The sequence below is a fragment of the Dendropsophus ebraccatus genome, chromosome 9 (genome assembly GCF_027789765.1).
Source record: "Dendropsophus ebraccatus isolate aDenEbr1 chromosome 9, aDenEbr1.pat, whole genome shotgun sequence".
Lineage (NCBI taxonomy): Eukaryota > Metazoa > Chordata > Amphibia > Anura > Hylidae > Dendropsophus > Dendropsophus ebraccatus.
In genome coordinates, this window is record NC_091462.1 from 29,438,915 (window position 1) to 29,464,376 (window position 25,462).

Here is a 25,462-nt window from a genome sequence, read left to right on the forward strand (position 1 = left end):
TTACTGTCATTTAATTGTATTGGTAATTCTTCCAGTGTTCACTCTGTATATTGTAGCACTTTATAAATAAATGGAATCCTTCATACAGATACAGCCGAAGCAGATGATATCCTAAAGGTTCTTGTTTTATTATACAATGTACCACACAGCATGATGCTAGCTTTTGGATGCAAACAGCAAAGGAAACCAACTCTATATCTATTACGCAATGTTTGGTTTAAATAAAAAGAGCTATTAACTTAATGGCTCAAGAAATAAATGTCAATCAAATATTTCACTCTATAAAGGGAAGCGGAAGAGCTCTGTGGTAGAAAGCAGAGCTCCAGCCGCTGTGAATGTAAGATTTTACAAAATGTCTCAGCTTTAAAGTAACTAAAATACACAGCTTGAAAGTATATACAGGTTTAGCTACTATAGCACCTTATTTTCTCTTTATCTTTTCCCCTTTCCCACTCTATTACCATGCAAAGTACTAAGGCAGAGAAAATGGACCTGTCAGTAATTTTTTGCTGACTAAAGTAAAGGCAGTGTATAATAGAGCCACTTACTCTAAACAACAAGATATAACTCTTATTATAATCTGTTGCTCCAGCGCTGAGATATAGGCTTTAGAAGTTTTAAACAAATTAGGAGATGAAGGCCACAGGGGGCTTTTCCCTGAACCACAGAAGCCCAGTAATGTTCATTTCCTTCTCTCCTAATAAACACCCCTATGCCTGCATGTAAACAGACACTTTGTAATATTTGCCGGGCTTTTGTAGCTCAGGGAAACACCCCTCAAGTTTTATCTCCCAGTTTCTTAAAACATCCAATGCTTATATCTCAGCGCTGGAGTGATGGATTCAAATAAGAGTTATATCTCCTTATTCAGGGTAAGAAGGCCTATTGTACGCTGCCATTATGCTGCCACACTGCTGGTACCGTTGGATAGTTATGTGCAATCCAAGCCCTGTTTGGCTTTGTTTTCTTAAACATCTTTTATCCCAAGAGCATGGTGTCAAAGAGGTAATGCCAAGAGCATCCACGCCCATGGCTTGCGCTGCCTCTTGAGTCTTCCTTCCCTCCCTCCTTCTGTAAAGCTAAGCCACCCCAGTTAGCATCATGTCCTTTGCGCTGATAAAATCCAGTGCATGCACAGATGCAATGACAAGGTAGGCTAGTGCAAAGAAGCTAGGCCGCATCAGTGCGTCTGTGCCGCTCTGGGGTGCAATAGCGCATGGGCTGAATTCTATCGGTTCGGTTCCGGTCTAGGGGGTGTCACTTTAGAGAAGGGCGGGGATGAAGACCAGAGAGGCCTTGGGCATTGATGTTTTTTATAAACACAAAGGCATCAGCAAGCAATTTCTTTTCAAAGCTAGTAGGCTAGGTAATGAGGAGAAAGAGAAATAATGGATAAGAAGTTTCTTACTAAGAATAAAAACAACACAGAAAAAAATTATTTGTGTTTTTTATTTCAGCATGGTAAGAATTATTGGTATTTATACAATGGTTACTACTTTCACCCTTTTGTGGGTATTTTGACCTTGTTTTGCAATATGATAAAGTCCTGTATAAATGTTGGCATATAAGACAGGGGTATCCAGAGGGTAGATGCATCGGTGCCTGCGCAGTACCGTGTCCTGGGGTGTCGGCTGGTCAGAGCATGTTCCATGCACCATATGACCACAGACAGGTCACTGTTTCGGATATGATCTAATTTTCGCTTCAGTGCTGCATCTGAAAATAAGAATAAAGATGTTTTTGGACCAGAAATAGACATATTTTTCTTTAGTTTGTAATAGACGGTAAACCTAAGAATGACCTCCTCCCGCACCTGTTTTATAAAGGTTTATGCCTGGTAGCAGGTGTAGATATACACCGCAATAACTTCGCCAAGCGCAGGGCCAGCGTAAATTTAGCGGGGGAAAGGGGCGGAGATTTATTTAAGCCATCTCTGCCATATTGTGTTCTGTGCCTCCATTTTGGACAAGTTTCTACTGATTATTATTAAAATGAATCATGATCTCTTCCAAGTTATACCATGTTCTGTAACTTATTCACACTACCACTAAGGGCAACCCAAACACCATCAGCCAGGACATACAGTATACACAGGTAGTGCCTCATATACTATACTACCACCTCAAGCTAAGGGCAACCCTTCTATCACTGGGCCAGCCCAAACAATATAAAAGTCTTGGTGGAAGCATTCAAGCCACTGTGATCAGTGGGCCCAAAACTCCCAAAGGCTATAACCCAGTATTTCACCAGGTTTTCTTTACTTTTCTCATTGTTTTTGTCTGTGAAATTTAGGGGGGGGAAAAATCGAAGCATCGCTTAAATGAAAAAATTACCCGTTTGGATATAGTTTTCTCCATATTCATCTTGAATGGTCCTTGGAAGTCGTCTCCAGATACGTATACGTTGTTCCAAAACATGAAGTGGATCAGACAATGGTGTTTTAAACAGTCCAGGCTCAATACAAGAAACTTTTACTCCAAAGGCCTTCATATCTCGCCTTAAACACAAAAAAACAACAATATTCAGATTAAAGTTAAAATAAAGTCTTCAAACGTCAACATTTTCACATTTTAACATTCATATGTAAACTCCTTAGAAGACAATTGTTACTCAGCAGACCCCCATACAACATGGATCACTCATCACTGAACGCTAGAAGGAGCAGGTCTCCATAGACTTACTATAGAGTCTATGCAGTGAGACGGGGACGGAAAACTTTAACCACCTGCTTCTCCCTGCTCATTCTATCGATCATCGGTGGTCTGAACACCCAGACCCCAACTCATCAAAACTCTTGACATCTTTGTGACATATCAAAAGTTTTTTTCAAATAATAGCATCAATAATTTATGTTACACTGCATTCAGCTAACAGTAATGCAACGTACCTTAAACTGTCAGTAAATCCTTCAACTCCAAATTTAGAGGAAAAATATCCTCCTCCACTTGCTGCGACTCTCCCACCGACACTAGATACATTCACAATCCTCCCTTTAGCTTTCTTAATCAAGGGAAGGACGGATAATGTGACGTGGATTAATCCTAATAAATTTACTTCAATGGGTTCTCTAATATCATCAATTGTCAGCCAGTCGATGGGAGCGAGGGTGCCCATTATCCCCGCATTGTTCACCAATCCCCAAAGGCCTGAAAAGGTAAAAGAAAAATGAAAATAGGACTGGGATTATTCAGCTATTCCCTAATATATTATTATCATCAGAATTATAATGCCATCCAGCGAGCACACTGATAAACTATTGTTACAGGTAATTTACCAGAATTACACAGAATGTCATCACTGTTACCAGAAAAACTCTCTTTAAGTGAAACTGCTTCATACTGATTTTTTTTTTTATCAGATAGATTAGGCCAGCAGAATCCTAACCAGAAGCCGGTGTGCCCAGTGGTGCTTAGGCGGCACATTTGTAGAGTCTCTAAGGGGCGACATGTTCCATAAAGTGTCCATAAATTATACTGCCTGCTACACCATATTATCTTCATTGACCCCCATGACCTGCAGATGATAGCTGGACACAGACGTAGAATGCAAGGAAGTCAGGACACTTAGAGGGTACTGTTATTGTCAGGCCGATTTGGCAGAAAATGTTTCCCTGTGTGATAAAGACAATGATCAGCCAAAGAGCCGATCATCAATGATCAGCTGATCATTGTTTTTTAGCAAGTTTAAAAATCATCAGCCACTGACAACACATCACTACATGTAACAGCGATGTGCGGCCAATGGTTTATACTTAGGTGCCCAGGCTCCCCCGGTGTGCCCGTGCCTTTTCCCCGCAGGACACTTTTTGGTCCTGAATCTTTACTGACAGACTGCTCAGCCAATCACCAGCCATGGTGATGTCCTGTCTCAGAGAGTGATTGGCTGAGCAGTCTGTCACTGAAGAGATGGGCCAGAAGTGTCAGAAGTTAGATTTATCTAACCTGCTGATAGTTCCCCTTAAGTTCCCTTAAAGAAGAAGGAAGGATCAGTTGACCTCTTGGAACAGCTCCCAGCCAATCAGGAGCCAGTACAGAGATGTGCCAGACAAGTGGAATTTTTGAAAATCAGATTTTCTATGTGACAGAACTTAATCTCACCTTTATCTCCAACTTCATCTTTAACCCACTCAGCGACTCTCTTTACGTTGTCGGCATCAGTCACATCCAGCAGTACAACCTTGACCCGCGGTGATGTCTCTTGTTCTAAAGCATCTGCTCCGGATTTAGTCAAACACGTGGCTAAAACTCTAAACCCTTTCTTGTCAAAGGTGCGAGCAGCAAAATTCCCAAAACCAGAGTCACATCCCGTGATCAGGACGTGTCTTCCTTCAATGTTGCTAATTTTTAGCCAATCTCTTATTTTCCACCACAGAAATAGGAGAATCCCAGAAACCAGCATAAATAGGAACAAGGCCATCTTCTCACGTGTCTTGGCTACTGCTGCCTGAAATAATACAAGAGCGTTAAAAGGTTTGGAGGGTAAAAATTTACAAAGCTGCAGATATATCACATAACTGACCCCATGATAGTTAAAAAGGAGGTGTAATTCTATAAAGTAATTTCAGCTCAAAGAACCAACAAAAATTGTGTTTAGACTGTGTCTGACCCCCTTGTGCTCTAGAGTGTTGAGCTACCCGTCCTGTCAGGGTACTACAATCCCCAGCCATGGTTATCTGGGCGTAGCTAAGTGTCCGAGGGTGTCCCAGTTACCTGCACTGCGAGATAGGATATGTAGACCTTCTTTACTATAGATTTATCCAGGCTAGTTTCTCTTGTTTTCAGGATACTGCTCTGCTCTTCTTAGACGTGTTCTCAGCGTGGGTCAGTGTGTTTCTGGGCTCCTATCTTTTAAAAGTGCTTAGCACTGCATACTGAACGTAGTAGTAGTAGTAAATAAAGAACTGGTCGTCTCTAGCTGCATCTATACACATGAGTGTGTAGACTAGACTGACTTTGTTCCTATCAGGGATCTTGGCAGCAGCCAGGCCCTGGCTTAACTACTGCAGGAACAGCTGTCTTTGCGTTTTCCCTCTGGATCTGGATAAGACTGACTGTGCACTTCCTCCACCAGTGTCTCCCCCTACAGGGCCCTAAGGTGAGCTTCCCTGTGAGTGGTGGGGATGAGTGGTGAGTGTGGGCAAAAGAAAAGAGATTGGTTAGAAGTAGAGAGCACCTCCTATTGGTCAATAATAAACACATGGTACATAAAAAACCTTAACCCAATACTGACTTCAGCTGTGCAACACGTTACAAACATAAAATACTGACATCTAGTGGTTAAACTTCAGACTAATTCATCACCACTTTTAATCTAAAGGAGGAAGCTTTTTTAGAGGTGCACAGGAAAGACAAAAACACATGTGGTGGGACACCACAATTGCCTCATGTTACTATATTACTGTGAGCTTGGACATAATCACCTACGAAGAGCATAACTCTGCCAAAAAACTTTCCAATCCTTGCTGCAGGGCTACCAAGTGACTTACCACCCTGCTTTACAAGAGCCTCTTTGACCTTCTGGTGCTTTGTAAAGGCCTCCTAACAGAGACCATGTCCCGACGGGACAGTTCGACGATACCTTACTACAACTGATTGTGTGGACACCCAGTTCAGTGATCTAGATACAGTTGTATGTTTATTGGCTGCTCCCACCGGGGACAGCCTGGAGACACAATGAATGTATCCACAGTGATCAGCTCGGTGACACGTTATGTTCACCGACTGATCCTACTGGAGACTGTTTAGAGCCACATTATAATACTAACTAGTAACTATTATTGTAAATTAATCATTATTGTACTGTATATTAACTATTAAGTATTGATTTTCTCAGAGGAGAGGATAGTGACATTCTGTGACACCCCACAGTTATTGATTAGTACTCTCTATTAAGCTGATCCCTATTGGGACAGGAGAGTGATTGATTGATTTATAAGAGCGTAGGCTGTGTTTTCAGTCATTTCTACGTACTATCTATTTTAGCAACTATAATCAAAGGGAAGTTTAATTGAGATTTCTGATCAATTTAAGGGGGTATCTCACACTAAAAAGAGAGGGGCCTATTTGTTTTCATGCCTGTCTTTTTAGACACTGCAGAGAGGGATCGAAGCTAGTAGAACATAAGGGAGCACGGGAGGTAATGTATAACTTTTTTTTTTAACACAGTCACGAATCACTATTACATGTAGCAATGCATGCCCAGCTGCCAGTGATTTTAGGTCCGAACCTAAAGATGCAATGAGCCGATGACCGTTGTCTTTATTACTGCCGAATCGGCCTCATTCAGCAGATTATCCCTCCGTGTAATAGGGCCCTAAGAATCTACTGTGAAGTTGTTTGTCTCCTGTGAAATCTACCACATCTATGTATAAAAACAAATAAAAGGTACAATAAGCTGTAAAAATCATTGGATGGTCACAGGACAACATAAATATATGTGTGTGTGTGTCCTGCTGGGACTTGTCACAACAAAGTAATAAGTACAGTATAAGCTATGAAACTATAAACTATGTGAAATATCAAAGCAATATCATGTGACAATGAAGTCCCACAAAGGTAAAGACAATAGGGGAGATTTATCCAACATGGTGTAAAGTTAAACTGGCTTAGTTGCCCCTAGCAACCAATCAGATTCCAACTTTCATTCTTTACAGACTCTTTGGAAAATGAAAGGTGGAATCTGATTGGTTGCTAGGGGCAACTGAGTCAGTTTCACTTTACACCATGTTTAATTAATCTCCCCCAATCTTCCAAGTACAGCCTACAAAGATAATAATAGCTACAACAAAGGCCACATGTAGTCCTGATGTCCCGTGAATCCACTCAGGCACCATGTCACCCACCAGACATGTTACACAAGGTGTGCCCCAGGGCTCAGACACTCCTTACATTACTCAGGTATCACTCCTATGTGTATCAGGAAAGTGTCCCACAGCCAGAGGTCCCACTCCATGACACAAATATTACTGGCTTAAGGAACTACAGGTCTCAGCTGGCCCTCAGTCTACCATCTGCATGTTCCTAGTCGCACACCGCACATATCTAAAGCCGTCATTCTTTTGCAAGATAACTGGAAAGTAAGTTAGGCAATGACAATACAACACCATGAAGCAACAATGTCTAAAAATACCAGCAAGGTATAATCGAGTGCAACAGATGCGTTATACCACAGATTCCCCCTTGTGAAAGAAAGATAATTCTACAAGTACAGTTCACATTGCATAATAGGAGAGACACAAGAAAAAGTAATTCCACACAATTGTGTCAAAACTATAGCCTACAGTGTAGAAATAGTATAATAGAAAACGAACATTATATATAGCAACCAAGGCAGGGCGCCCGTGCAGCTTATAGGGTGCAGGTCTAAAGGGGGGACAATAATACTGCACTGGGACACAAGGGATATTACTGTATAGGGGCAAAGGGGGCACAGGGGACATATCACTGTATATGGGGGCACAGGGGGATTATAACTATAGGGGCCATTATCAGTGGTGTCTTGGATTACGAGCATAATTCGTTCCAGGACCGTGCTTGTAATCCAAATCACTCTTAAACCAAAGCAAATTTTCCCATAAGAAATTATAGAAATGCAGACAATTGGTTCCACACCCAAAAAATAAGAATTTATTGTTCTGAATAACATGTAAAACAGATGAAACAAACATTCAGAAACAGCAGAATATGTGATATTATAAGTTACTGTACAGTAATGGAGAGGATGGGAAACACAAGGGCGGACAGAGACTGCAGGGAGCATGATGGAATGAGCAGGACATATATGCACATACATGCAGCACTCTCTGTCCGGGGAGAGAGGGATTACAGCTATGGAGAGATTACCTCCACAGTCCTGTCCCCTGATGTAAGCCCCAGCCTGAAGTGGATCTGCTATGATTTGGCAGGTAAGGGGGACTTCCTGGGTCGCAGTACAATGCTGTAGACCCCGCTATTCAGACCATGCCCCTCCTCCACTCGCGCTCCCACCCAGTACAGGGAGCTCTTAAACCAAAACAATGCTCTTAAACCAAGTCACAGTTTTGAAAAACTGTGAGCTCTTAAACCAAAACGCTCTTAAACCAAGTTACTCTTAAACCAAGGTACCACTGTATATATATATATATATATATATATATATATATATATATATATGCAATAAATAGACTAATAAATACGAGAGACACAGAAAGATATGTAAGTAGATAAATAGGTAGGGGATATATAGATACGTAGAAACTTATCCAGGGATTAGTGGAGTTACCCCCCCCCCCCCCCCTAAAAGAGTGGCGACTGGGTACACTTACTTTGCACTGTCTTTATAGCAGAGTTTCATCTAGGACTATCCACCCCCCACAATAATACAAACCCAGCCTATATAATATCAAGCCTGATACATAGCGTATAACAGGTAATAGGAATTATTAATACTCACATGGTGTTAGAGGCTTTTTTTCAGGAGACCAGTTCTCATCTCAGCAGATGAAGTCTTAGCAGAGAAGTAGGAAGTAGTGGACTTGTATATGAGCTGATAAGTAAAAGCAGAAGTTAAGGAAACTAAGGTCAAAACAAGGTGTGATCCCTGGTGACAAATCCATTGCTGTACATCACAACATTTACTAACACAGACACTGCCCAGTAATCCCGACCTATTAATGTCTATGCAAATCACCTGTGTACACACCAACTTCCCTAATCAATATTTCCTGGCTTACATACATGGATGCATGGATGATTTATAACATTAAAATCGCCCATCTAATATTATGTATAGCTCCCTTACAGATCTGAACCATCGAGATACAGACTCCACAAGACCTCTGAAAGTGTCCTGTGGGGTCTTAGAAATGGACTTCACCTATCAGACATGTACGGCATGTCCTTTGGAAATGACTAGGATGAGAACTTCATGTAAGATTTCATTGCAGCCCTTAGGAGTGGTGGAGTCAAAAAATGCAACTGCTCAATGCAAATGGCAAGACATGTACCCAATACAGACATGAAAATCACTAAAACAGCCCCTCTAACTGCTATGAAAAATCTCCATAAAAATATTGAGGCTCTTGGTTATTATTTGGAATTAGAGTGTACCATCCCACCACGGTAAGGTGGCCTCATGCCGGGATGGACCCTCCACTATACTCTGGCCTCTTTTGGCTAATAATAAGCCTATGCTCTGGGCAGGCAGGGTCCAACTAATACAGGCAAAATAACCCCCCAAGGTGGCATGGGTGGAGTGCACGACCAAGTGGAAGAAGAGCCCAGATGCCGACAAAAAGACAAAGGTGGTCAGCTCTCCTACAACACCACTCATACTCGGCAGGGGCACGTTGCTGTGGTTGAAATAGCAGATTACTAATGTTGCGGGAGAGCTGACCAACTTTATATGAAAATATGATGTTGTAGGAGAGCTGACCAACTTCATATGAAAATATTTGACCCTTTTTAGCAATGATTTCAGAGAGTTTCCTTATGTTACTAATTCATTGTTTATTTGGCTTCACTGCATATTAGATATAATTACTGGAATAGTACAGACAGGTTTTTCTGCTTTAGTTGCCACTTACAGAAATGTAATGTATTTGTCTGCAGATCAGCAGCAGTACCAGTGAGTAAATATAGTGAGTCACGTCTGCAGCTACTATTTGCCATGCACGCTACTCCTAGAGTTTCCTGGAGGCTGATTTCATATTTGGAAATACGTCCGATACCCCTTATAAGTATCAATCAAGATGTATAAATTTACATATACTGTACAGTGGTGCCTTGGATTACGAGCATAATTCAGTCCGGGACCGTGCTTGTAATCCAAATCTACTCTTAAACCAAAGCAAAACTTCCCATAAGAAATCACTGAAATGCAGACAACTGGTTCCATACCCCAAAAATAATGATTTTTTATTCTGAATAACATGTAAAACAAATTAAACAAAGATTTAGAAAAAGCTGGATATGTTATATCATAAGTTACTGTACACAATCAGCATGTGGAGTACAATGTATAGTAAGGGCATAAACCTGAAAATCAATAGCAGTTTGTAGATACAGGATGGAACTGCAGATCCCCATAATGAAGAGGATGGGAAAAACAAACAGAGACTGCAGGGAGCATGAAGGAATGAGCAGGACAGATGTGGGCACATACATGCAGCACTCTCTGTCCGGGGAGAGAGGGGGTACAGCTATGGAGAGATTACAGAGCTGTAGACCCTGCTATGCAGACCATGCCCCTCCACCTACTCGCCCTCCTTAAACCAAAGCAATGCTCTTAAACCAAGTCACAATTTAAAAAAACTGTGAGCTCTTAAACCAAAATGCTCTTAATCCAAGTTACTCTTAAACCAAGGTACCACTGTACACAGATTAGTTTTTCTTTTGCACTTGTGTTTTTGCAGTGTTTTTTTTAACTATTATTGAAAACATTACCTGTCATTAGAAAAAAACTTTTGACATGCCACAAAAACATGTCAAAAGATGGCTGCATAATGTAAGTCTATGGGGCCATAGACGGATATAGAGCAGGAGAGGAGTGCAGAAGTGCAGACTTCTCCAAACTTGTTCTCCTGATTGGTCATGGTCTGAACACTCAGACCCCTACCAATCAAACTTTTGACATGTCTAGTTACAGGTACACTTAATGGTTTATTCCTATCTTTTTTTTTTTAACTCTTTATTATTTTCATTTTTCAATAAAAAAAAAAAAAAACAGAATTACAAAACCGCAGTGGCATCCTCCCAACAAGGGCAACCGCTATATATACATGTATACACCAATTAATACCATAATAACAAACAATAGAATGATTATACAGCGAAGCCATCAAAACATAATAAAAAAAACTTCATCAGGTAAAAACTAATAACACCATAACTTCTGTAGAGATGAACACCCGATGCTTGTATACCAATGTCAAAAACTTCACTGTTGTCCATCCACTAATAAAACAACTCATAGTTATATACAGGATCAGTATCCCGATGCTCATAGTTATATACAGGATCAGTATCCCGATGCTCATAGTTATATACAGGATCAGTATCCCGATGCTCATAGTTATATACAGGATCAGTATCCCGATGCTCATAGTTATATACAGGATCAGTATCCCGATGCTCATAGTTATGTACAGGATCAGTATCCCGATGCTCATACTGTACTGGATCCAGGGCAGGATTAACACTGGTGGGGGCCCCGGGCGACAATTTGGTTGGGCCCCCCCCCCAAATAAACAATACAGCGATCTACACAGAGGGCTGCTTATGGTAGGGGACTTAACACCTACTTCTCCTCGCTTCTGGCTGTATGTGTGTGTGATGGTCACTAGAAGCTGCAGTGCAGAGGAAGATGCACATTGTGTTTATATAATAATACAATGCAAGAATACAGCCTTTTAGTACAATCTGTGCACTCTTGCCCACTGTGTTAGCCACCACAGCTAGCATATCCAGTTGTGATTTGCAGGCAGAACCTGGACTTGTAAGTATAGGTCCCATCTGCAGTTTCCAATAATGTACACTACTAGTGTATATATCATATGCCGCACACAGTGTATATATCATATGCCACACTCAGTGTATATATCATATGCCACACTCAGTGTATATATCATATGCCGCACACAGTGTATATATCATATGCCACACTCAGTGTATATATCATATGCCACACTCAGTGTATATATCATATGCCGCACACAGTGTATATATCTTATGCCGCACACAGTGTATATATTATATGCTGCACACAATGTATATATCATATACCGCACACAGTGTATATATCATATGTAGGGATGAGCGAACCAAACCGTAATGAACCAGATTCGTTACGAACTTTGCAAACAGTTCGGTTCGTCACCGAACCGAACTTTGAGAAAGTTCGTAACGAATCTGGTTAAAATAACAATAACAAATAAAATCAAAGACATCCAAGACATCTTTATAAAGTGATGCAAACACCTCTGGAATGCATCTGGGAAAGCAGGGAAACAGTATTAGAGGAATCGGCATTACGGGGTTAGCGATCCTCTGCAATAATGCCGACTCCTCTAATGGTTAATATATTTAATTAATAAAACACATTTTCGTTGTAATAAAGTCACTTTCATTGTTCAATAATTTAATTAAAACGAATCCATCATTGTGCAATTAAATATACTGTTAAAATAAATATATATATAAATAAATGTATATTTATATTTATATATTTATTTTTTTACAGTATATTTAATTGCACAAGTATGGATTCGTTTAAATTAAATTATTGAACAACGAAATTAATTTTATAACAACGAAAATGTGTTTTATTAATTAAATATTAATTATTACAGGAAACTATTAAAGCCGTTAATTCATATTGCCGGCAATAGTTTTCTGTCATAATTAATACTTTAATTAAAACATCAAATGTTTCTTCTAATTATGTTATCACAATAGCATTATTAGAAGAAACATTTAGAATTATATGTGCGCTCAGCTGATTGGCTGATCGGCTGAGCGCACATATAATGAGCCGTCCGCAGCACAGTGACTTCATTGTGCTGCGGACCAGCGAAGAGGACACATCGGGGTGAGTATAGAGCTCTCCCCACCCCCTCCCCAGCACTGCACCCCTCCCAGCAAGGAAGGGGGGGTCACTTAACCCCTTCCTTGCTGGTATTGGTGCAGTCTGACATCAGTCTGGCCCCCAAGGGGTTAAGGGGGATGCAATACATCCTCCCTTAACCCCTTGGGGGCCAGACTGTAAGCAGCGATCTGTAAAGATGCTGCATACTGTAAGGTGCACAACACCGCTCACAATAATGGGTGTTGTGCTCCTGTTTGTGTGTTTTTTGTGTGTTTCTCCCTTTTTGTTTTTCAGATATCGGTATCCTGTGGATTACGTCGGATTCGATGGACTACGTCGATTAAATCGGTTGTTTGGATTTTTTAAAATAAAATGGTCAATGAGGGGTGTGGGGGTGTTTTTATTTGAATAAAAAAAAATTTCACTTGTGTCTTGTCTTTATTTCTTTACTTTATAGACTTAGTAGTGGAACCCATTACTAAGTCGGGGCCTAGTGTTAGCCGGTATAAAATGGCTAACACTAACCCCCCATTATTACCCCAGTACCCAATGCCACCAGGGATAACCAGCCGGGTTAAAAACCAAGCATCAGCAGCCTGGTAACACCAGGGTGGGAAGACCCATTGGTTTAGGCCCTCCCCAGCCTAAATTTTACCAGCCTGCTGCCACCCCAGTCCAGGAGCGCCAATTTTGACGCTCCGGGACCACTGGCACCCGTCTCTTCCCAGTACCCCTGGTGGCATTGGGTACTGGGGTAATAATGGGGGGGTTAGTGTTAGCCATTTTATACCAGCTAACACTAGGCCCCGACTTAGTAATGGATTCGGTCTATTAGACGGCTTCCACTACTAAGTCTATAAAGTAAAGAAATAAAGACAAGACACAAGTGAAATTTTTTTTTATTCAAATAAAAACACCCCCACACCCCTCATTGACCATTTTATTTTAAGAAATCCAAACAACCACTGGTCATCGACGTAGTCCATCGAATCCGACGTAATCCCCAGGATACCGATATCTGAAAAACAAAAAGGGAGAAACACACAAAAAACACAAACAGGAGCACAACACCCATCATTGTGAGCGGTGTTGTGCTCCTTACAGTATGCAGCATCTTTACAGATCGCTGCTTACATTCTGGCCCCCAAGGGGTTAAGGAACGATGTATTGCATCCCCCTTAACCCCTTGGGGGCCAGACTGATGTCAGACTGCACCCATCCCAGCAAGGAAGGGGTTAAGTGACCCCCCTTCCTTGCTGGGAGGGGTGCAGTGCTGGGGAGGGGGTGGGGAGAGCTCTATACTCACCCCGATGTGTCCTCTTCGCTGGTCCGCAGCACAATGAAGTCACTGTACTGCGGACCGGCTCATTATATGTGCGCTCAGCCGATCAGCTGAGTGCAAATATGATTCAAAATGTTTCTTCTAATAATGCTATTGTGATAACATAATTAGAAGGAACATTTGGTGTTTTAATTAAAGTAAAGTATTAATTATGACAGAAAACTATTGTCGGCAATACGAATAAACGGCTTTAATAGTTTCCTGTGATAATTAATATTTAATTAATAAAACACATTTTCGTTGTAAAAAAGTCACTTTCGTTGTCCAATAATTTAATTAAAACGAATCCATAATTGTGCAATTAAATAAACTGTAAAAAAAAAAATATATATATATAAATATACATTTATTTTATATATATTTATTTTAACAGTATATTTAATTGCACAAGTATGGATTCGTTTTAATTAAATTATTGGACAACGAAAGTGACTTTTTTACAACGAAAATGTGTTTTATTAATTAAATATATTAACCATTAAAGGAGTTGGCATTTTTGCCGATTGACGGCTATTTTTTTCACTATTTTTGCACTTTGATTTTTTCCACTTTTTTCATTATAATAGCAACTGCTGCAACTACACGAAACTATACCCTATCACACTCCCACTATTGTAGCTGCAATTATTCAGCCGTTATTGCAAGGTTCGTTTTCGGTTCGGTTCGATCCCCCGAACTTTCCTGAAGTTCGGATTCTTACGAACCGAACCGAAAACGAACCTTGCAATAACGGCTTTTCAAAAGTTCGCTCATCCCTAATCATATGCCACACTCAGTGTATATATCATATGCCGCACATAGTGTATATATCATATGCCGCACACATTGTATGTATCATATGCCACACACAGTGTATGTATCATATGCCGCACACAGTGTATATATCATATGCCGCACATAGTGTATATATCATATGCCGCACACATTGTATGTATCATATGCCGCACACATTGTATGTATCATATGCCACACACAGTGTATGTATCATATGCCGCACACAGTGTATGTATCATATGCCGCACACAGTGTATATATCATATGCCGCACTCAGTGTATATATCATATGCCGCACATAGTGTATATATCATATGCCGCACACAGTGTATATATCATATGCCGCACATAGTGTATATATCATATGCCGCACACATTGTATGTATCATATGCTGCACTCAGTGTATGTATCATATGCCGCACACAGTGTATATATCATATGCCGCACACAGTGTATATATCATATGCCGCACTCAGTGTATATATCATATGCCGCACATAGTGTATATATCATATGCCGCACACAGTGTATATATCATATGCCGCACATAGTGTATATATCATATGCCGCACACATTGTATGTATCATATGCTGCACTCAGTGTATGTATCATATGCCGCACACAGTGTATATATCATATGCCGCACACAGTGTATATATCATATGCCGCACTCAGTGTATATATCATATGCCGCACATAGTGTATGTATCATATGCTGCACACAGTGTATATATCATATGCCGCACACAGTGTATATATCATATGCCGCACACAGTGTGTATATCATATGCCGCACACATTGTATGTATCATATGCTACACACGGTGTATACATCATATGCCGCACACAGTGTATATATCATATGCCGCACACAGTGTATATATCATATGCCGCACACAGTGTATATATCATATGCCGCACACAGTGTGTATATCATATGCCGCACACATTGTATGTATCATATGCTACACACGGTGTATACATCATATGCCGCACACAGTGTATATATCATATGCCGCACACATTGTATGTATCATATGCTACACACAGTGTATATATCATATGCCGCACAGAGTATATTAATTATATGCCACACAGAGGGTATATGTCGTATGCCGCACACAGTATAGGCAAAAAACGACAAACTGAGTGGTGTTTTGAAAAATTGATTTCTCATCCCCTCTACTGCTCCTGTATATGGGGCAGGTTTACCACAGTGACATTTCATGCGCAAAATGTACAGCATACAGTATGTGCCACAAGTGACCCTACCCCAAACATATCTTCCTACTCCTTACATATACAATAGGCATAGCATGTAGGCAATAGCATACATATACACACACACACACACACACACACACACACATACACACACACACACACTCAACCACTTACATACAGACTCACACATTTATACACATGATACACACACACACACACACACACACACACATGCATTTACACAAAATCATACAATACACTAACCTCTGTGCTGGATCTGTCATAAAGGCAATGCTTTCACCTGTCACATCTTCTGCATCCATCATGGGGCTGCTGTGGAGGGGTCAGGAGCAGGGACAGGCATGCAGTTGGAGGTGGGGGGGTCAGCACAGGGAGCACTATGGAATGGAGGGGGGGGAGCTCAGCATAGAGATCACTATGAGGAGGAGGGGGGGGGGGCTCAGCATAGAGATAACTATGAGGAGGAGGGGGGGGGGCTCAGCATAGAGATAACTATGAGGAGGAGGGGGGGGGGCTCAGCATAGAGATAACTATGGGGAGGAGGGGGGCACTGGGAGGAGAGGACAGAGCAGAGCACACACAGCACAGAGCAGGCAGCATGAGGTCTCTGGGCCCTGAGCTGCCTTTTGACCTCATGAGGCTGCTGTACAGTGAATCCCTCCTTCACCTCTCTGACCCGACAGAGGAGGAAGCGTCAGAAGAGTGCAGAAGAGGAATGGAGAATGTGCAGCATATAGTGGGATGCTGCATGTCCTCCATTCCTTAATTCACCTGTATAAGGAGGCCAGGGAATCCGTTCTTGATGTCATCCTACGAACACAGCTTCTCCCCAGTCTCTTCTATTGCCCTGAACCTGCTTTCGTGTTCAGGCTGGTGGAGGCCCCCTAGTGGTGGAGGCCCCTTGGCATGTGTCCCGGATGCCCTCCCTTTAATTCGGCCCTGACAGGATCAGTATCCTGATGCTCATAGGTATGTACAGGATCAGTACCCTGATGCTCATAGTTATGTACAGGATCAGTATCCCGATGCTCATAGGTATGTGCAGGATCAGTATCCTGATGCTCATAGGTATGTACAGGATCAGTATCCCGATGCTCATAGGTATGTACAGGATCAGTATCCCGATGCTCATAGGTATGTACAGGATCAGTATCCTAATGCTTGTTCTGCTGCTACTGGAGGAAAAGCTTGTTGTTTGTCAGTGGATTTATTACTGTGTGTCTAATCTATTGTGGGTACTGTGAGTCAGTATTACACGTTAAATGCATACTGTTTTTTTTTTTTTTTTTAACTTTAAATCATTTTAATTGAAAATAAAAAACAATACAAGCACAATAGAAACATGAAATGGTTGCATAATTTCATTATACTGTACATATAAGACCATTTAGTAAATCATCAAAGAAGAAGAGAATAAGCAAAATCATTCTGGTAAGGGGGCATTGTGTCCAACAAAGAGCTTGACAAAAATCCACTGTGTCAGGAATGTGCAGCGAACCTGGTGTAAACTGGGTCTGTTTTTACTTTTTCGCTGACACACTCGCTTGCCTTTCAGCCTCCTGGCAATGCAGGAGTTACACTGCTCACTGCTTGCCTTGATCACTGCAGCTGAGCAGTGTTTTTTGATTGACACATGCCTCTGCCTGTCCGGAACCTTGAGGATCTGTGATTTAGGGCTCACTGTCTCGTCTTGTCCCTACCTCCCAGTCAGGGGCGTAGCTAAAGGCTGATGGGCCCTGGTGCATAATTTTAGCTTGGGGCCCCCCCCATCTCACCCGATCAGGCAAAGTCATATCTAACGTTATATCCAATAACTCTAATGCACTGTCACTGCCTCCACCTCATGTACTGCACTACTGCCCCTATAATTAATGGACTGTACTGTGTCATTGTCTAATCATTGTATTCCAATCTTTGACTCTCCAGCTGAAAAACTACAACTCTCATCATGAACTGTCAGTTGGAAACGATGGGGGTTGTAGTGCTGCAACCTGAAGAGCCACATGCTGCAAAACTACAACTCCCATAATAAACTGTCAGCAGGGCACGATGAAGTTTGAACTTCTGCAACCTGGAGAAGTCACCTGATGTCACCTGCAGTCTTATGTAACACCACAGATAACACAGTGATATCCCTCTGAGTACAGATAATGTAGTAGCTGTCACCTGCAGTCCTATGTAACACCATAGATAACAGTGATATCTCTCTGAGTACAGATAATGTAGTAGCTGTCACCTGCAGTCCTTTGTAACAGCACAGATAACACAGTGATATCTCTGAGTACAGATAATGTAGATGTCCCCTGCAGTCCTATGTAACACCACAGATAACACAGTGATATCTCTGAGCACAGATAATGTAGTAGTCACCTGCAATCCACTTCTCCTCTCCTCCGTGGTGTAAGTGGCTCCCACAGGGTTGAGGCTCCCCCCCACCGGATCACAACATTGCTGTACTCTCTGATGTTACTTGCCGGCTGCACAGAGATGTCATCTGACCTGGGGGAGGGGCCTCAACGCTAAGGAGAGGTGGATTGCAGCCCAAGCTGGAGCTCAACGCCGTAAAGGTACGGCCATAGGACACAGCTTGGGCTATATATATGAACTAAATATTCCCCCCTAGCGGTGCCCCCTATCAACTAATAATGCCCCCAGAGGTGCCCCCATGAACTAATAATGCCCCCAGAGGTGCCCTTATGAACTAATAATGCCCCCAGAGGTGCCCCCCATGAACTAATAATGCCCCCAGAGGTGCCCCTAAAAAAACAAACATCCTACTCACCTAATCTGCGCTGTGTGGCCGCAGGGAGCCGCTCTCCTTCTCTGGCTCCATCTTGTGAGCCACAGGGACGGGACCTCCGGCAGGCATGATGACGTCACATCATCACGCCTGCTGGAGAGGTCATGTCCCGGCGTCCCATAGGCTGCTGGTATGAAATGCCGGCAGCCTATGGGAGTTAATGTAGGAGCAGGACGCTGACAGGTCCTGTTCCTGCATATTGCTCGCTTTAATGTTATGTCTGCTCACTGTGCCGGTGGAACATCAAAGCGATCTGTGCATTCTGAGAAGCTGCGCGGCCGCAGCTTCTCGGAATACTTAAAGAGACAGTGTCACATTTCCCACCGGGATCCCGCGGCACCCCTAGCGAGTTCTCCCGGCACTCCAGTGTGCCGCGGCACCCCGGTTGGGAAACGCTGAGGTGCTGGGCTGGGGGAGCACAGGAGGAAGTGGCAAGGGGGGGCCGTGAGGGCCCCCCTTGCATAGGGCCCGGTCGCCATGGCGACCGCTGCCACCCCTATAGCTACGCCACTGCTCCCAGTCCTGACACACTGTATGTGCAGTGGTTTATGCGGGGGCAAGTAAATGTGTCATCGCCGCAGTTATTCAATGCTTCCTTTATAGGAATAAATAGGTAGCAGTAAATGTAAGCATCTCATTGCCAGTGTCTAACACTATAGGAACATGCAGTAATAATGCTGTGCTATTCTTAGCAGAAAAGCCAGAAACTGATGTATTCACTTATTTATATATATAGCAGTGTAAATGGATATAATGTAAAATCAATGTACACTGTACCTAGAATATATTGCAGAAAATGTTGATTTGCAAATGAAATTCTATAAATAAGCAATAAGCCCGTGCACTGTGCTCAGTCTCCATCAGTTTCTCAGGTAGAAACATTTCCTGCTGTTTTGTATTTTATGTTCCAAGCACAGTTAATTTGTAGAGAACATATGGCCCGTAACCCTGCGGTCAATGCACTGTGTAAAGTCAATAGGTTTCTATAATATGTGAATGCAAAGTTACAACAATGCTAAGCGGTCACATTACATCTATCTATCTATCTATCTATCTATCTATCTATCTATCTATCTATCTATCTATCTCCTATCTATTTATCTATCTACAGTATCTATCTATCTATCCATCCATCCATCCATCCATCCATCCATCCATCCATCTATCTATCTATCTATCTATCTATCTATCTATCTATCTATCTATCTATCTATCTATCTCCTATCTATTTATCTATCTACAGTATCTATCTATCTATCTATCTATCTATCTATCTATCTATCTATCTATCTATCTATCTATCTATCTCCTATCTATCTATCTATCTCCTATCTATCTATCTATCTATCTATCTATCTATCTCCTATCTATCTATCTATCTATCTATCTATCTATCTATCTATCTCCTATCTATCTATCTATCTATCTATCTATCTATCTATCTATCTATCTATCTATTTATCTATCTACAGTATCTATCTATCTATCTATCTATCTATCTATCTATCTATCTATCTATCTATCTATCTATCTATCTATCTATCTCCTGTCTATTATCTATCTATCTATCTATCTATCATCTATCTATCTATCTATCTATCTATCTATCTATCTATCTATGATCTGTCTATCTATCTATCAATCAATTATCTATCTATCTGTCTGTCTGTCTTGGTGATTGTACACGAAGCGATAGTTCGCCCGATCGCACGATTAACAATTTTGAATGAACAATGTTTTTTTTTTATAACGAACAGCGTTTAGAAGGAACGATACATCGTACGGAAAAAAATACGTACGGAAAACCTTACACATAGGTGAAATCGTTGAAAGAATGTTTACACGGAACGATCTGCAAATTTTTTGCGAACAATCAACGACGATTTGAGAACATGTTGAAAGATCAAAATTAACTATTTCTCGCTCGTCGCTTCATCTTTCGCTGTGTTTACACGTGCGATTATCGTTCGAATTCGATCGTTATCGTGCAAATTCGAACGATAAATCGTTCCGTGTAAAACCACCATAAGTCTGTGGGTTTTATTGTTATGACAATGCTATTTGTGTTCAGCAATGAATCAGAAAGGGTTCCTGATATGAGGAACCTTCTTAAGACCCCCTCAGATTGCAAAACATTCACATTTAATACACTTCCCATTTTGTGGTAAAAACAACAGATTTTTAAGACTGCAAAAATCTGCAATTGTGGCAATTTTTTTTCTTTTTGCAGTCCACTATGTGAAATGACTTTATTTTCTAAACATTTGGAAATCCTTACATTCGGCAATACTACATAAGTAACTTTTTCAGAATTTACACTTTTTCGTTTGCAAAATGGGAAATGGGGGGGCTGGTTGAAATTTTTATTTATGGAGATTTTTTTTCTTCTACATTTTTAGGCTATGTTCCCACAGCGTAAGAGACCAGCTGGTCTGTGACTGCAGTACCAGCCGGATGATCTTTGATGCCGCAGGGTTCTGATGCGGGCGCATCAGTGCGCGCCCGCATCAGACCTCCCCACAGAACACTATAAAGGGTGCGGCCACAGCAGCTCGCTTCATAGTGTGCACTGACAGAGCTTTCTCCGGCCGCTATTCACTGAATAGCCGCCGCAGAAAACTGACATGTCAGTTGCTTAATAAGAATGCTAAATAATAAGAGCTTAGAGATGACATGTACAAGTAGTTTTAGATGTGATATGTCTGATACTGGCCCTGTAACTAGCACATACCTTCTAACTTTTTGGGAAACCCAAGAGGGACACTTATAGTTCGCTATATTACCCTAACACAAGTTGCCCACGTCCTACAACGGCTCTGTAGCTGTCAGTGACTGCACTACATACAGCATACCTCCCAACTTTTGCGCAGAGGAAAGAGGGACAGTCACGGCAATGTGCCATGCCCCATAGCCACGCCCCCTGTAGCCACGCCCCTCATAACCGCATCACCTGTTACCATTAAATAAGAAACAAATAATATCACCAGATCTTCACCACATAGTGACTTATCCCCCCCCCCCCCTAATACCATTACTACATAACATCCACTATACACAGAGCAGTCCTCTCCCTCAGCACTGACCATATAGCGGTAGGTGAGGCTGTACACCTGCTGACCTTATAGGTGATTGTATTGCAGGTATTCGGTGACTCACAGGGGACTAAGGGACACAGTATGTCCCTTAGAAGGCCCCTATGTTGTATGCCTCTTAGTATCCCTTTAGTATACCCCTCAGTACCCTCTTAGTATGCCCCTCAGTACCCTCTTAGTATGCCCCTCAGTACCCTCTTAGTATGCCCCTCAGTACCCTCTTAGTATGCCCCTCAGTACCCTCTTAGTATGCCCCTTAGTATCCTCTTAGTACCCCCTTAGTATGCCCCTTAGTACCTTCTTAGTACCCCCCTTAGTATGCCCTTTAGTACCCCCTTAGTATGCCCTTTAGTACCCCCTTAGTATGCTCCTTAGTACCCCTCTTAGTACCCCCTTAGTATGCCCCTTAGTACCTTCTTAGTACCCCCTTAGTATGCCCTTAAGTACCCCCTTAGTATGCCCTTTAGTACCCCCTTAGTATGCTCCTTAGTACCCCCTTAGTACCTTCTTAGTACCCCCTTAGTATGTCCCTTAGTACCTTCTTAGTATGCACCTTAGTACCCCCTTAGTATGCCCTTAAGTACCCCCTTAGTATGCCCCTTACTACTCAATCTCGTGGAGCTTCTGGTGCAGGCTTCCATAGCTGCCAACAGTATGACCCAGTAAGCCCCGCCCCCGGCACCCACCGCAGGGCTAACTAACCAGCAGAGTACACAGGGCCAGAGGAGGAGAGACGCCATGGACAACTGGAAATATGGTAAGAGACTGACCCATTGTACTTACCATATTTCCTGTTGTCCATGGCGTCTCTCCTCCTCTGGCCCAGTGTATTCTGCTGGTTAGTTAGCCGTGGGGTGGGTGCAGGGGGCGGGGCTTATCGCGATGGGGGCGGGGCTTACCGGGTCATACCTGTTGGCAGCTATGGGCTTCCTCTTCCAGCTCCACGGCGCCTGCACTCTTCTCACATCATCTGAGCCAATCAGGAAAGGAGTGCGGGCGCCGCGGGGCTGGAAGAGGAAGCCTGCACCAGAAGCCTGTGCATCACCTCCTCAGCGTCAGGAGGGACATACGCCCGGCCAGTAGGTGTCGCTGTGAGCGCTCATTAGGAGCGCTCACAGTGTAAGGGCTGCAGCTGCCGGTACGAACGCCGGGGCAGGGATGGGGGACAGCGGGACACATGGGTGCCGTTCCGGGACAGCGGGACATGACCTAAAAACCGGGACTGTCCCGCTGGATCCGGGACGGTTGGGAGGTATGCATACAGCGTGGTTGTCATGGTGATGCTGCCACAACTAAACAAGGCCTCTCAGGACCCTGTGTTGTTAGTGCCGCCCTTACATGAGATGGTGGAAGCATGGCGGACCAATATATGGATAGATAGGGGATAGATAGATAGATAGATAGATAGATAGATAGATAGATAGATAGACAGCATATCCAAAAAGTATATTGTGGTTTCTACACAACCACACACCAACCACTTTACTGCTATTATAATCCAAATACAAACACACCAATCTATCAGGGCCAGTGTATTGGGGGGAAGCTACAGGAGGACACCCCCATGACTTGTAACCCTGAAGTGAATCATGTGTTACTGTACAAAGGGAGCCTGTCACCCCGTCACACTGTCCATGGCTCGGACAGCATGAAACTGGTGGCAGGTTCCCTTTAATCTTATGTTATTAGCAGAAATTAGAGCATAGGTAGCGGGGTAAGCCGATATTAGAGAGATGATGGAGGGAGATGCAGCTCTGGGGAGAGTTTTGTGGGTGAGTGAGGAGTTTACATTGTGTTATACAGTGAATGGAAAACCAATGCAGTGACAGGTATAGGATAAAGTAGTATAGAGAATCCACAGGACTCAGATACCATAGCTGCCATGCTTTGGCCTTGTCCCTCTACTACCCAGAACACACTCTTGAAAAACGCCTGGATTGACCAAAACATTGTGATACCAGGGTAATATATACGGCTTGGATGTATTTGGACTGAATACATTGAATTTTCACACAAATTAAAAAAAAAATAAAAAAAATATTATATACTTATCCATTTGGGATTGATGAATCCTTCTGCTGGCACCAGCAAAGATCAGAAGTGCAGTCAATTTCTCCAAAAACTTGGCACATGATAAAGGCTTCAGTAGTATCTGGACAGAAAGATGAGCCCGGCTGCTGCATTTATCATAGACTAGTTAAGAGAAAGTTTAGTGGGGAGAAAATCGATTAGTAATAAATGACAGTAGTCATAGAAGATAATTCGAGCAGATACATCTGACTAGATGGACTTCTTGCTCTCTTTTAGCCATCAAGAATCTAGAAGTCTTCACTGCAATGGTGGTCCTTAAAGGGGTTGGCCACTTTATAGACAAAAAGGTCAGTGTACAGTATTAGTAAGTGTATTCACTGTATATACTGACAGCAGATACCGGAGTACCTCATAGAGCTAAAATCAGAAAAATAAAAATTTCCCCTCCTTCAGGTTGGACCCCCTGCTCTGTTTATGTTTCTGTCCATAAAATGGCCGACATGGGAGTAGCATGTGACCGTGCCCCGCCCTCCAGTGTCCACCACTGAGCCTGTATATGTCTATGGAGGACACATGGTCACATGCTCCTCCATGTCAGCCATTTTATGGACAGAAACAAAACAGGAGGGGAGTCTGATTCTAGCTCTATGAGGTACACAGGGAACTGCTGTCAGTATATACAGCGAGTACACCTACTAATACTGTTTACTGAACTATTTTACTATAAAGTGGCCAACCCCTTTAACTACAATATAACCTCTCCCAGTGCTGTGTTTTCCAATGTATTACTATATAAAAAAGTGACTGCTTTTTCTCCAATGTTTCATGTCACTCCTAATATAAAAATAAATATACTCTAAACATTTGTACAGCAGGAATGAAAGTAAAAAGTAAACTTACCATGAAGCAGACGGGTTTACAGAGCGTCCTGTCAGTGCATCCACCTTTTAACACACTTTGAAAATGTTCTGGAGTTTTACTTTATTTCTCTACAATGTAATTTTTCAAAAAAGATTAAACCAGCCAAACGAGGGGGGGCGGAGCTTGACATGGAGGCGGCCGGACGTGCACACTAGGAGCTCCTGCTTAGGCCGACATCTACAGGGGGCACATTAGCAGCTTTATGGGGCTAAAACGCACCAAAACGGCCAAGAAGACTCCGGGGGTCCCGAAGACGCCGCTGACCCCGATCTCTAACTACTTCAGCCCGCTAGCTGACCTGCCTGAGGACCCGGTGAGTGGCGTGGAGGAACCGGCGCCATCTTGGATTGCGGGAGGCGCGCGGCGGCAGCGAGAGACGAGGTCCCAGGCTGCCAGACGGGAGGAGGCCACATTACCGGGACACCGGACTCCATCCAGACCCCGGCGCACTACAGAGGGAGGTGAGCAGCAGCCGTTTTCTGCCACTGAGACGCCGGTGCCGGGAACACAAGGCAGGCACGAGCCGGCATTGGGGGCGGAGCCTCGGTTCTCTCCTGCTGTGTGGGAGCTTGCGTCCTCTGCAGAATCAGCAGGGGCTGTCAGTGGGGCACTGGAGGGGGACCAGGTGAGGAGAGACGGGGACCGGCACCAGCAGAGTGGGAACAGTGCCACAGGCACATCACCCCGGGCAGCA

At 42.7% G+C, this 25,462-nt stretch overlaps 1 protein-coding gene across 3 annotated transcripts; it reads right to left on the reverse strand.

The window, feature by feature from the left end:
• Positions 1-1,430: 1,430 nt before the first annotated feature.
• LOC138800810 (dehydrogenase/reductase SDR family member 9-like) lies at positions 1,431-21,536 on the reverse strand. 3 transcript variants are annotated; one of them, XM_069982859.1, is made up of 7 exons: positions 21,508-21,536; positions 16,168-16,301; positions 8,431-8,523; positions 4,098-4,443; positions 2,888-3,146; positions 2,334-2,497; positions 1,431-1,716 (listed from the first exon to the last, which is right to left on the reverse strand). In XM_069982859.1, the coding sequence occupies exons 4-7, from the start codon at positions 4,414-4,416 to the stop codon at positions 1,499-1,501; spliced, it is 960 nt and encodes a 319-aa protein (XP_069838960.1). In that variant the 5' UTR covers positions 4,417-4,443; positions 8,431-8,523; positions 16,168-16,301; positions 21,508-21,536; the 3' UTR covers positions 1,431-1,498. The 3 variants fall into 3 exon arrangements, with proteins under 3 accessions (XP_069838960.1, XP_069838959.1, XP_069838961.1); XM_069982858.1 differs by having other exon boundaries at positions 21,456-21,519; XM_069982860.1 differs by lacking the exons at positions 16,168-16,301; positions 21,508-21,536 and adding an exon at positions 21,456-21,470.
• Positions 21,537-25,462: the final 3,926 nt, after the last annotated feature.